At 40.5% G+C, this 13,170-nt stretch overlaps 1 protein-coding gene across 2 annotated transcripts; it reads left to right on the plus strand.

The window, feature by feature from the left end:
• Positions 1–1,406: 1,406 nt before the first annotated feature.
• LOC121374358 lies at positions 1,407–13,046 on the plus strand. 2 transcript variants are annotated; one of them, XM_041501458.1, is made up of 2 exons: positions 1,407–1,535; positions 11,340–13,046. In XM_041501458.1, exon 2 carries the CDS (start codon positions 11,371–11,373, stop codon positions 12,301–12,303), a length of 933 nt encoding a protein of 310 aa, XP_041357392.1. In that variant the 5' UTR covers positions 1,407–1,535; positions 11,340–11,370; the 3' UTR covers positions 12,304–13,046. The 2 variants fall into 2 exon arrangements, with proteins under 2 accessions (XP_041357392.1, XP_041357391.1); XM_041501457.1 differs by lacking the exon at positions 1,407–1,535 and adding an exon at positions 3,103–3,226.
• The last annotated feature ends 124 nt before the right edge of the window (positions 13,047–13,170 follow it).

Consider the following 13,170-nt stretch of genomic DNA (forward strand, 5'->3'; position numbering starts at 1 on the left):
CAGATATAGAGGATACCTGTTGTAGCCACTTCATGGGTTTCTCTTTTCGATTAACAGCAAGGGATATTGCTCAGATGAACGCAGGAACGCTTTTTGCAAATCACGACGTCATGTCAAAGACTGGACCTATGATGGACATGCTTGAATGTTGAATGGTTAAAACGTTTGTTTGTTTTGTTTAACGACACCACTGGAGCACATTGATTGATTAATTAATCATCGGCTATTAGATGTCAAACAATTTTTTTAATGCAGCAATGGGTCTTTTATATGTGCTTTCCCACAGACAGCAAAGCACATACCACGGCCTTTGTCCAATTATGGTTACCAGGTTGGAACGAGAAAAACCCCAATCCTGAATGGATCCACCGAGGTGGTTCGATCCTGCGACCAGGGGCGGATCCAGGAATTTTAGCGGGGGGGGGGGGGGGGGGGTCCAGTCTTGAGCCTTTGAAGGCCCCCCCCCCCCCCCCCTCGATAGGAAATTTTCATATTTGAAGATAGCTTTAGATGGATTTGAAGTATATTCCAGTTATCAAAATCCTGCTTGTTGGTCACGAGCGGGGGGGGGGAGGTCCAGAAACCCCCCCTTCCCCCCCCCCCCCCCCCCCCCCACCGATCCTCATCTGGCGCCGCAAGCATCTCAAGCGAGCACACAACCGACTGGGCTAAATCCCGCCCCGAATCTTGAATGGATATGGGATGATAACATTGATTGGACTTGGACAACATCTTTTGAAGGCGGAATGCAGCCAAGTGGTAAAGCGCTCGCCTGATGCGTGCTCGGTCTAGAATAGATCCCTGTCGGGGGGGGGGGGGGGGGGGGGGGGGGGCCCTTTGGGCTATTTCTCGCTCTAACCAGTGAACCACAATTGGTATACCATAGACTGTGGTATGTGCAATCCTGTCGTAGGATAGTATATATAAAAAGTCCCTTGCTACTAACAGAAAAAATGTAGTGGGTTTTCTCTCTGAGACTATATGTCAAAATTACCAAATGTTTTACATCCAATAGCCTATAATTAATATTTCAATATGCTCTAGTGATGTCGTTAAACAAAACAAACTTTGGATAACATCTTTAAACTGTCATTGGTTGCCCGTGCTTGCAGGTTCAGCATGCAATGTCTTTGTTTGCACGCGTCTTTATTATAATATACTGAAGGCCATTGGAAACACACCAGTAATAATAATATATTTAACTGATTTTGTATAACTAAATATATTCTGGTAGGCAATAAATAACCCTCAAAGTATTGTACATACAGTTGTATACAAGGGTTAGGGTTATTGTGCATTTTATAACAACCACACACATGTGATCGCAATAACTGAAAACTGAATGGGTGCGTTTTTAATGGAGTTCAGTATACATGGAATTGATACTGAACTAATGCGTACATAATGTTTAATTGTTTTATAATATATTTGACAAAGAGTAATGTCTTGTGAGAACCCATAGCGCTTCATCAATAACAGATGTTTTAGAGCTGGATTTTGATTACATAGCTGATAGCACCACACAGTTATTTAAGGTACTTTAACGTTAACCACACTGTTACTGTTTGTCACTGTTGCTTTATTTGTCCACCTTTGTCTCCCAGTGCAGGTGGGACGGGACGAAGCCCAGCGATAAAGCGTTCGCCTGATGCGTGGTCGATCTAGGATCGATCCCCGACGATTTGCTGTTGTGCTTTGGATCAAAACCAATATTCGGTGGTCCCATTTTAACAGCCCCCGTCCTCGCCCTCGTCCCCGTCCCCGTCCCCGTCCCAAGCTGTCTGCTATATCAGTGACTGTGGTGTTAGTGTATGCTGTCCGGTCTTTGCACAATGTGTGATTAAAAGCCCTTTTGCTGCTAACTGGAATTAGTAGCCTAGTGATGTTCCAATGATCGATTATAATCGAACATTGATCGGTTTGGGTCTACGATGAAATGATCGATTATAAAAATCCATAATCGATTGTGTGGGCAAATGTCAACTGTAAATGATCCTCCATTTTAAAAAATCATGTACATGTGTTGGGGTTGGGGTTTATTTTCATGTGTACATAAAGAAAAAAAGATATTAAGTAGTTATTAAAAGTAAAATTAGTGACCTTTAATATTAGTGATTTGTGGGATCTCTATCGATGTTTCTTTTTGGCAAAATAAAATGTATCTATTTTAGGTGCATGACACTTACTCATATCCTTCTTTTCTTTATACAACTCTAATCGGTTGTGTAATCCAAAGTTGATCGGTTGATGCAAACCGATTATAACCGATGATCGATGATAAAATTCCAATCGATTCCCAACAATAGAGTTGGGGCAAGTGCTCGCATGGGCGTCATTTGCAAGGAAAAAGTGAGGGGGGGGGGGGGGACAATTGGGTTCTAACAATATTTCGTGCGACTAATCGCGAGCGCCCTAGGCGTGAAGCGACTCTAGGGGGGGGTCTGGGGGCATGCCCCCCCCCCCTTAAAATTTAGAAAAATGAAGGTCATTGTGGCTGTCTGAGAACATTATTTAGAGTAAAGTGGGGGGGGGACATCAGATATTCTGTCCCCCCCCACTGCTAAGAGTGGGGGGGGGGGACATGTCCCCCCTGTCCCCCACCAAATGACGCCCATGAGTGCTCGTGTATTTGGATGAAGTTCCAATAGAGTGAAACAAAGAGTGACGTTTAAACGGGAAAATACTCTTAAACATAGACTAACGCTCGTCTCCATAGCCGTTACTTCTCAGAGTTACGTGCGTTTTTGAAAATATTAGAAAACAAAAATGCATTTCGTGGTGCTTGAAACGCCAGAATAACCATAAACACTTCGGATGTACAGAAATGGCAACGAGTTGATTAAATTGAAACTTGTTAACATTTTTCAACAATCGAAAATTGATTTTTATTGTCGAAGCTAAATTAGGACATTTTGTTAAATGCAAATACATATATCAATTTAGCAGCACACGTGTTTTTTGTTTTATTGAATTTTTCTGCCATGATTGCCAAATTGCTTTTCGTTTTCACTCGGATTATATGACAACTTTATTATAGTACGTTATTTGTCGCAGATGAATGATGATAAGAACTTTCCCCGCTGGGCTGGAAATTAAGTGCGCATGCGTAAATGCTGCTAATTCTAGTACCAAATGACAGCGTTATGTCGAGCGATGACAATTATTTTATATTTGTTATGCAGATAAAGACTGAATAAGTGGACGAAAGTAGTGAAACTTTCACTGGGTAAGTTACACACTTAATGTCGTTACACAAGTATTTTCAGTCTGTAAACAATCTACTTTTGTCGTGTCAATGCATGAAGATGGGACCTCCCACGTAAATGTTTTACATATAATAATGAAAATAAAACGACTGTCGAACTATCGACATAACAAACGGCCATATGTTACAGACTAACCGCTGACTATGTGTATGTAAATAAGTATTGATTCCAAACAGGTTCTGTTGTTGTTCTATTAAGCAATTTGTATAAATGGTTTATTTTTCATGTTACTATTTTAACACTAATATCGTAAAAATGTGAAATAAATATATTATTGCTTCTGAACTTATAACGGGGGTATCGTTTTAGCATTCGTTCGTTCGTTCGTTCGTTCGTTCGTTCATTCGTTCATTTGTTCCTCAACTTTGTTTTAAAGGAAGTGTCCTGAGTTTGCTACTATTGTAACGTTTCCGACAAATATCCTTTTCAAAATGTATTTATTCTGTAGTCTTCAAAGGCTGTATTAGTCGGAAACATCGATTTTTAACAATGGGAGGAAATTCAGGACAGTCTCTTTAATATGAGATACAAGTATTTATTTATTTATTTATTTAGCTATCTTAATTTATTTATTTAATCCCAGCAATTTTTGGAACAGTCTGATACAACTTCCGGACTGAAGGAAACTCGCTTGTTGCCACACATACTATTGCTACTGAAGATATACACCCCCCCCCCCCTCCCACGCAGATAGAACAGCACATACCACGGTGTTTGGTAAACCAGTCGTATGGCACCGGCTGTTACGGAGAAACATCCCCGACTCTATCGAAGGCGATCGATCCTGTTACCCTTGGCACCTTATTCGACCGGAGGATGGATTTAGCTCAGTCGGTAAAGCGCTCGCCTGATGCGCGTTCGGTCTAGTATCGATCCCCGTCGGTGGACCCATTGGACTATTTCTCATTCTAGCCAGTGCACCACGACAGGCATATGAAATACCTTGGTATATGCTATCCTGTATGTGGGATGGTGCATATATCTCTTGATACTAATGGGACAATGTAACTGGCTTTCTCTAAGATTATATCAGAATTATCAAACGTTTTACATCCAGTAACCGATGATTAATAACCAATGTACTCTAGTTGTGTCGTTAAACAAAACAAACTTTAACTTTTAAACTCACTCAAGCGCTCTACCACTGAGCTACCTCCCCCATTCATAAATACTACTACATTGTATGCTACACGTCAATCATTAAGATAGCGTTCAAACCTTGGTATCGACAGGTCACCACCATCAGGTTATATTGATCGCCATGATTCACGCGGTGTACGACTAGGCTACACACTGGTAATTACCATCATCAATGCGCTCCGTGTGCTTATTACACGTATTATAACCTACTTATTTCCTCTGACATTATGCAGCCTGCTTTTAAATGGCTAATTTTATCCCATAGTTTGCATTTTATGCGTTGATACTGCAGTTGTTCAGTTCTAAAAATTGCCCGGCACTGTTGCGTCAGAAGTTGTTAAGAAGGCGAGACGGCGGTTTTAGTACCTCTGGAACAATGCTCAAATGTACAAAATAAAATTAAATCGATAAAATGTTCTATTGTTCTCAGTCGTATATCATGAACAAACTAAGAGAGATCGTGCAAACTGCCGTACATGTCACTCTGATATGAGGCATGTTCAGGACGACCAGTGTCCGGTAGACTGATTTTTGCGTCTTACGTCAAAGGAATGTGATATAATACAAGACGATGGTACCAGTCAAATAATGCGACGATAAGTGTACATGTGCACCACCACCGGTACCACCTCCACCTCCACCACCACCACCACCACCACCAGCACCACCACCACCACCACCACCACCACCATCATCATCATCATCATCATCGACATCATCGTCATCCTTATCATCATCATTATCGATATCACCACCACCACTACCACCTCCACCACCATAACCACCATGATGATGATCATTATCACCATCATCAGCAGCAGCAGCACCACCACTACCACCACCACCACCACCACCATTACCACCATCATCATCACCACCACCACCATCACCACCACTACTACCACCATCACCACCACCATCACCACCACTGCCACCATTAGCACTACCAGTGTTGGAGGGTGTGCAACCTAGAACATGGAAGTACCACAAAAATCCAGTGTTTAACGGATTAATAAAATGTAGGGGTTTTTTTCAGTTGAAGAATTATAATTTTTGGTCGACTGGTATTTGCTTAGGAAGACTGCCATATGTTATTTATTATAATGCCAGCCTTAATGCTAATGCTTGTTATAAATAGTATTTTCATGCTGTTGAAGCATTTGTTTAATATACAAAATGATTGACACTACTCCCTCGATCATCATCATCATCGTCGTCGTCGTCGTCATCGTCAACGTTATCACCATCATTACCACCTTCATCGTCATTATTATTTCATCAAAGTAGTTTTAGACTTAATTCTTTACAGCTGATATATTCCAACACTGTCAATAAACGTTTGGGGTTGTTTTTTTTGGGAGGGGGGGGGGGGGGGGGTTGGGGGGGGGGTGCGGGTTACTCTTTTTATAATTTAAGTTTTCAAATTCACGGATTTCACTCTTATAACACGTCTAATTTTTAGCTGTACCAAAAAGCCCATGACTTCGTTATTGTAATGCTATTGATTTGCTTACTCAAACTTGCATAATGTATGGGTGACGTTTATTATGAAATTATTTGTCCTGTAAGCAAAAAAGTCAACAAAGTCGTAAGAAACTGACATAATGGACCAGTCTAATGAAGGCTATTATTGTCCGTGAAAGCATTTTAGATGATTCCTTATTTTACAACGAGCTGATTGGCTCTTGGGTACCAATAGCTAGTCATATAAGGTACTATATGCAATGTATGTCTATAAACTAAAACTTAAGTAAAGTAGACACAGTGCGCCAGTTTATACAACGGTAAGAACGTATTTAATAGATGTATCAAGCGATTTTTTTAAATATTGGATTGCAAACGAAATTTTCACGAGTTGTAAAATAAATTTCATCAGGGAATGAATATTATGCAGTATTGTATTTATTATAACGAATACTATGTTTAGAACGCAAGGCGTTGAAATGCCATTTAATGACAGGAACTCACATATTATTAGTAAAAAGAAAAAATCAAAAAAGGATTTTGTCCGGGGTTTTTTAACGAAACTGTTTTAATAGGAGAAAATAGCAGTCGTTCTACATATATGTTTTTTTGGTGCTTGTGTTGGTACTGATGGTTTTTGGTGTGTGGGTTTGGATGGTGGTGGGGATGCTTCTTGCCCTTCGTGATGTATAACAACCATGATTTGAAACTGTTAATTTTGCCTGCACAAATAAAAGCACAAAACATTTGTTTTTGGAGTCTTGTTGATTCACATCAAGTATCATCCTTGTGTCTGAAAGCACATTACTGTACGTGTTCGTCGACACAAGCCGGCAACAGGTGATAGACGTATTACATTACAACAGAAGGCTGGCCCGCTTATCACTGAACTTTTATTGATTGTTTTTATGTGGATAAAAAGTTGTATAGGTTGCCTTACACTAAACTAGGGACATCCAGGGATATGCACCGTAAACCTATCAATGAAAGAAGGAAATATTTTATTTTACGACGCACTCAGCACATTTTATTTACGGTTATATGGCGTCGGCGTAAACCTATCACGAAATTAAAGGTAACTAAAGTTAAAGTTTGTTTTGTTTAACGATACCACTAGATCACATTGATTCATTCATAATCGGCTGTTGAATGTCAAACATTTGGTCATTTTAATATGTAGTCTCAGAGAGCAAACCAGCTATATTTTTCAACTAGTAGCATAATGGTATTTTATATACATCATCCCACAGACAGGATAGCATATACCACTCGTGTTGCACTGGATGGAACGAAAAATAGTCGAATGCGCACCCCGGTGGGGATCGATCCCACACCGACCGCGCATCAAACAAGCGCTTTATCACTGGTCTTTGTCTCGCCCTTAAAGGCAACAAGTGCTATTGGCTACACTGTACGAAACCAGGGACTGACTTTTAACAACCAGCAGCCGATTTATTATTATTGTGTCACGATGTTGTTAAACGTTCATTAATTCGTTCGTCGTTCTCTGTTAAAGTGCACCGTCAAACATTAAATGAAACTGCAGTTCTGAATGGCAGCAATAATAGGTGAAAGGTAATGAAAGTAAAGTAAAGTTTGTTTTATTTAACGACGCCACTAGAGCACATTGATTTTTAATCTTATCATCGGCTATTGGACGTCAAACATATGGTCATTCTGACACTGTTTTTAGAGGAAACCCGCTGTCGCCACATAGGCTACTCTTCTTTACGACAGGCAGCAAGGGATCTTTTATTTGCGCTTCCCACAGGCAGGATAGCACAAACCATGGCCTTTGTTGAACCAGTTATGGATCACTGGTCGGTGCAAGTGGTTTACACCTACCCATTGAGCCTTGCGGAGCACTCACTCAGGGTTTGGAGTCGGTATCTGGATTAAAAATCCCATGCCTCGACTGGGATCCGAACCCAGTACCTACCAGCCTGTAGACCGATGGCCTGCCACGGAAAGGTAATGAAAAAGTTAACTGCGATTTTATGCCAAAAAAGGTTGTTAATAAAAACATTGTTCATATTTTTTAAATTCCAGGTGTGAGCCCATTTTCTTAGATAGATTAAATGTAAAGTGCCACCCATATGTGTGTACTGACTGGATGGGTTGAGAAATTGCTTTATTTGTTTTATTAGAAAATTTGTTAACATTATCAGTAATGGGAAATGATTTGGTTTGGACAAACCTGTACGAGGATTTTGTCAGATTACCCACGATAGTGTCAGAATAACGTAATTCAAGCTGACTCATAGAAAAGGTAAATCTGATTGCTTTATTAAAACCATTGTCACGTGAACTCTTGCAGTGCTGTTGGTAACCGGTTAATACATGCACAGGCGTATGAGTCGGGGTGGGGGTGGGGGTGGTGGGGGATGGGGGTGGGGGAGGGCCCAGACGATTGATAGCCTCTCATGGCCGGCGAATTGAGTATTTATTTTAGGACAAGGAAGGAAATGTTTTATTTAACGACGCACTCAGCACATTTTATTTACGGTTATATGGCGTCGGACATATGGTTAAGGACCACACACATATAATGAGAGAGGAAACCCGCTGTCGCCAATTCATGGGCTACTCTTTTCGATTAGCAACAAGGGATCTTTTATATGCAATATCCCACAAACAGGGTAGTACATACCACGGCCTTTGTTACACCAGTTGTGGAGCACTGGCTTGAACGAGAAATAGCCCAATGGGCCCACCGACGGGAATCTATCCTAGATCGATCGCGCATCAGGCGAGCGCTGTACCACTGAGCTATGTCCCGTCCCTTTGTTTTAGGACAGAGACATAACTATAACTCTACAAATAACTCTATAAAAACACCAACTGTCAATTGGAAGGATTCGAACCTATTGCACCGCTGACACACACTTATAGACTCGGTTTGTTTGTTTTGTTTAACGACACCACTGGAGTACACTGATTAATAGAAAGTCAGATCTATACACTAAAACCTGCACAAAGGTGTTATTTTATAAGTTTTAGTCAACATTAACATTGGTATGGAAGACTTTGTAGAATAACTGTCTTTTTATTTTTAAGCTCCCTCTCCTTAAATAAAAGCTAATGTTATAACGTTAACGTTATAATGTTATATTATAACTTTAAACATATTATTTTCATTTCATGTACAATTTAATCTGCGACGATTTTAAAATACCATACACAATTTTGCTTTTGTATCAGTTTATGTTCATGATATACCAAGAAAAATAAAGATAATGACGTTCAATTCGTGGCTCTAATCTAAGCAATCTGATTAAAATTAGCTCTACTGGGTCTTGCCAGTAGCCTAGATCTAATAGCACTGCATGGGCTCCCATGTCCAGGTGACATTTCATCTATAAATAACAATTTAAATATCGACCAATTACACTTCGCCTTTTATAGCGTTATTCGGGAGCATACAAATTCTAAAAATATCGAGCGAGACTATTTATGCAATAGGCGAACTTGTTGGTCTATTTCAACATTGAAAAAACAGGGGGAAAAGTGCAGTAATAAACTTTGGATTGTATACTAGTATAAACAGATTTTATGGCTATATCATCATGGTTTATTTTTTCGTCTTGAAACGAATTTTATATAAACTTTTATATTGCAATTAGTTTCCGGCATACTTCGTAATGCCCGGCGCAGACGAGCGTTTTTTAACGCATGCGTCTGCGTTAAAGAGCGCAGACTCAACGCAGACGGATACGTCTCGTGTGCGCCTACCTGCGATGCGTTCCTGCGATCCACTGACGATTTCTTTTATTAATTAATTAATTTATACTTTACTCTAGGAAAAATAACAAAGATTAAATGTAATTTATTAATACATTTTAAAACATAATAAACTTTATTTAAAACATTATGTACAATATACTATTACGATATAAATCTTTCTTATTTCACAATTGTTTGTTTTAATTATTATTATTAGGCATAGTACAATGAATGCAATAATTTATATTTTTTAATTTCATCTATTTAGAAATGTCATTAATTACACATGCCTAGTCTTTGTTTCAAAGATGAGCAGTTGGAAATTATTTGTGTTGAAACATTTACATGTTAGTCATTTTTAATGATCGGGTCTGTTTTCACAGTTCTATTCATCACTGAAACCAATAATGGTTAATTTCGTTATATACAGATATATAGACAGATGATTGGTCAATATAAAAATGTGAACGCAAAGCAGACGCAAGTAGGCGCACACGTGCGTTTTTAGACGGATGCGGCAGGAGACGGATGCGTTTGTGGGTCTAAAATCAAACATGTTTGATATTTGAAAAATCGACGCAGAGCTAAAAAAAACGCAACGCAGAGGGGTCGCACACGATGCGTTTTTACTGTGTTCGTACGGATGCGTTTTTTAACGCAAGACGCATGCGTTAAAAAACGCTCGTCTGCGCCGTGCAAAATTTTCCCGAATTATTTCGTATACCCTCGGCATAATCCCGAATGTTTTCAAATTCTTTTCAAATCACTGGCATGATTTTGCAAGTAAGGTTTTTATTGGTCGAATGAAAGGTCAACTGGACATGAGCTCCAACGGGCTGCTGTTAGATCCACATGTAATAGTGGAGCTAATTTTAATTAGATTGTAATCTAAGCAGCGTTCAAAACTTTTCAAAATATAATTTCGTGGATATGTTTTGAGTGTACAATTTTAAAGCGTGTATAGTTTCCGTGGTCGTATTGTAAAGAGCGTGTAATTTGTTTTGGAAGTCTAAAAAGTGTTTACTTTTTTTTTTATGGACGTATTTTAAAGAGTATAGTTATATTGCTTTTAGACGTGATGATTTCTTGATGGACGTATTTTCAAGAGTATATATATTGTTTCAGACGTCTTTAATCTTCGTAGACATAATTTAACGTGTCTTTTAGAATATTTCAGACGTCATCTGTTTCCGTGGAATGATTTTAAAATGTCTTTTCGAATGTTTGAGACGTGTTCAGTTTCTGTAGACGTATTTTAAAGAGTATGTATTGTGTGTTACAGACTTGTTCAGTTTTTGTGGACATAATTTAAAGATTAAGTATTACATCTTTCAGACGTTTTTAGTTTCCGTGGACGAATTTTAAAGACTATGTATTGTACGTTTTAGCTGAATGTGGGTGCTGTCGGATTTCTTTCTGTACTATGTGTATTAGTGATTAATATGTGGATTGTTTTTAATCAGTTAACTCGAAAATAATCGATGTAAAGGTATTTGACGTCAAACATAGGATTGTTGTGGTATTAGAGCGAAAATCTTTGCCAACGTTTTGGTTGTCGGGATTTGCCCCCCCCCCCCCCCCCCCCCCCCCCAAAAAAAAATACATAGCTTGGTCTCTGACTGTAATGAGAGCGTATTTATGTCCAAATGTCCGTCTAGCTCTCTTACAGTCAGAGTACTCGGGCTAGTTTTAGACGTGTTCAGTTTCCGAAGACGTATTTTAAAGATTATGTATTGTGTGTTTCAGAAGTCTGCAGCTCAAACACCAGCGAGTCAGGATGACGACGGGGAAGGTTCTCGAACTGGAACGAGTGATCGGGAAACACGCCTGGAAGCTGCTCGAGAAACGCAGCGGCTTCTTCCGGAAACTGTTCCTGAACGAGGCAGATTACTACGCGGTGGTGGACTGGAAGTCGCTCGACCTCGAGCACAACATCATGAAATTCTCGCAGCGACCGCTCGGCAAGACATTCGACACCGCCTGGGGCCAGGTGACTACCGGCTCCAAGTGGGTGCCGCTCTACTCGTGTGACTACGAGAACGACACAGAGACCAAACAGGTGCACACATTCCGCGGTCAAAGGGAAACAACCACGTGGGTGGCCGTGGAGCTGAACCAGTGCTACACGGTCGACAATGAGGTTGGGATAGAAGTCCACCTCCCCAACAACTACGTCAAGCTGCGAGCCGGTCGCGACAACACCATGCACGTGGACAGAATTAAAGGTCAGGTATTCAAGGAGATAGTCACGTGGGAGGTGAACTCCCAGATCGAGGTCAGCCCGGGATGGAAGGCCAAAGCGGAGCTCTTGGCGCAAGAGGACTGCCACAGGATCGATTTCGAGGTCAGGACGAGCCTGTCGGTGAAGAAGGACAAGCTGCCGGTGACCTTCAAGCGGAAAGCAGACGACTCCGTGGCCTACGTGGTCGAGGTGGACGACTTCTGCGACGCGTTCCGATCGGCGGACGATGGCGGCCAGCTGGCGGAGACGGAGATGGACGTGGTGCAGGTTCTCATGGAGACGACGATCGACGAGCAGGGCAACGAGAACAGCTTCACCACCATCCAGCTGATCACCCGCGGCGTCTGCACCAGCGTCGCCTGGTCCGACCAGAAGGTGGACATCAAAACATCGCCCCTAAAATCCAGCGAGATCGTCATGGGGAGAGATGTGTTTCTCGATCAAAACGGACTGCCAAGCCATGCCTAGTCTTAATGAGTGAGAGAAAACTTTCATCTGACGTGGGTCATCATTGTAGTCAAAGTCTTGTTGAGTACGGTAAGGAAAACCTGCTCTGACATCGGTCTTCCTTGTAGTCAAAGTTACATTGTCTCGAAATACGTTTTTGATTGCTTGACATGCTAAACTGTCTGGGCACGTTTGTATGAAAGACCCTCTGTTGGATTAATGTTCAAATGGGTAAACTGGTGGTTGTCAAGCTGCAATGCTGTAAGAGAACTAACAGATGAGACAATGCAAGTTATTTATTCATGACATTACTGGATGTATTAAGGAGGCTGTGGTTATCTGGCTATCATTACGTTGTTCTGTACCTAGCCACTCCGCTGAACCAGTATAATTATTTTAATAGCGCACCTTCAAGTTGAGTCATCTTTTTACGATGGGCAGCATTATTGTAATGTTTTTACTCTCGTTATCCACTTATTTTGAACAATTGTTTGTTACTCAATTATTACTTTCTGTTAATGGTTATCTGTGGCACACAGGCACATATGCATATAAAGACAGACAGACCGGCAGGCGAATAGACAATATGCATACATGTATACAGAGTTTTACACAAAGACATACGAATCACGATGATAACCACAACTATCAAGGGGAGCTGCATGGCCACACGATTTGTTAAAAATCTGCTTCCATTTATTTATTCTTTATTTTATTTTATTTTTTTCTACGTCAGTTATAATATTAAACCATTTCTGTTTCTTGCACTTCATTTTATACTTACCATCTTTCCATTTGCGAAATCAAAGATGATTGTTTTAGCGGGAGGTGGAGGTGGTGGTTAGTAATAATTATACCTGTTTGTGTGGTGTATTACTTTACTATAGA

Source organism: Gigantopelta aegis, chromosome 6, assembly GCF_016097555.1.
Source record: "Gigantopelta aegis isolate Gae_Host chromosome 6, Gae_host_genome, whole genome shotgun sequence".
NCBI lineage: Eukaryota > Metazoa > Mollusca > Gastropoda > Neomphalida > Peltospiridae > Gigantopelta > Gigantopelta aegis.

Excerpts from the sequence above, each read along its gene's own strand:
- LOC121374358 (XM_041501458.1), top strand. The coding sequence starts at position 11,371 with ATGACGACGGGGAAGGTTCTCGAACTGGAACGAGTGATCGGGAAACAC.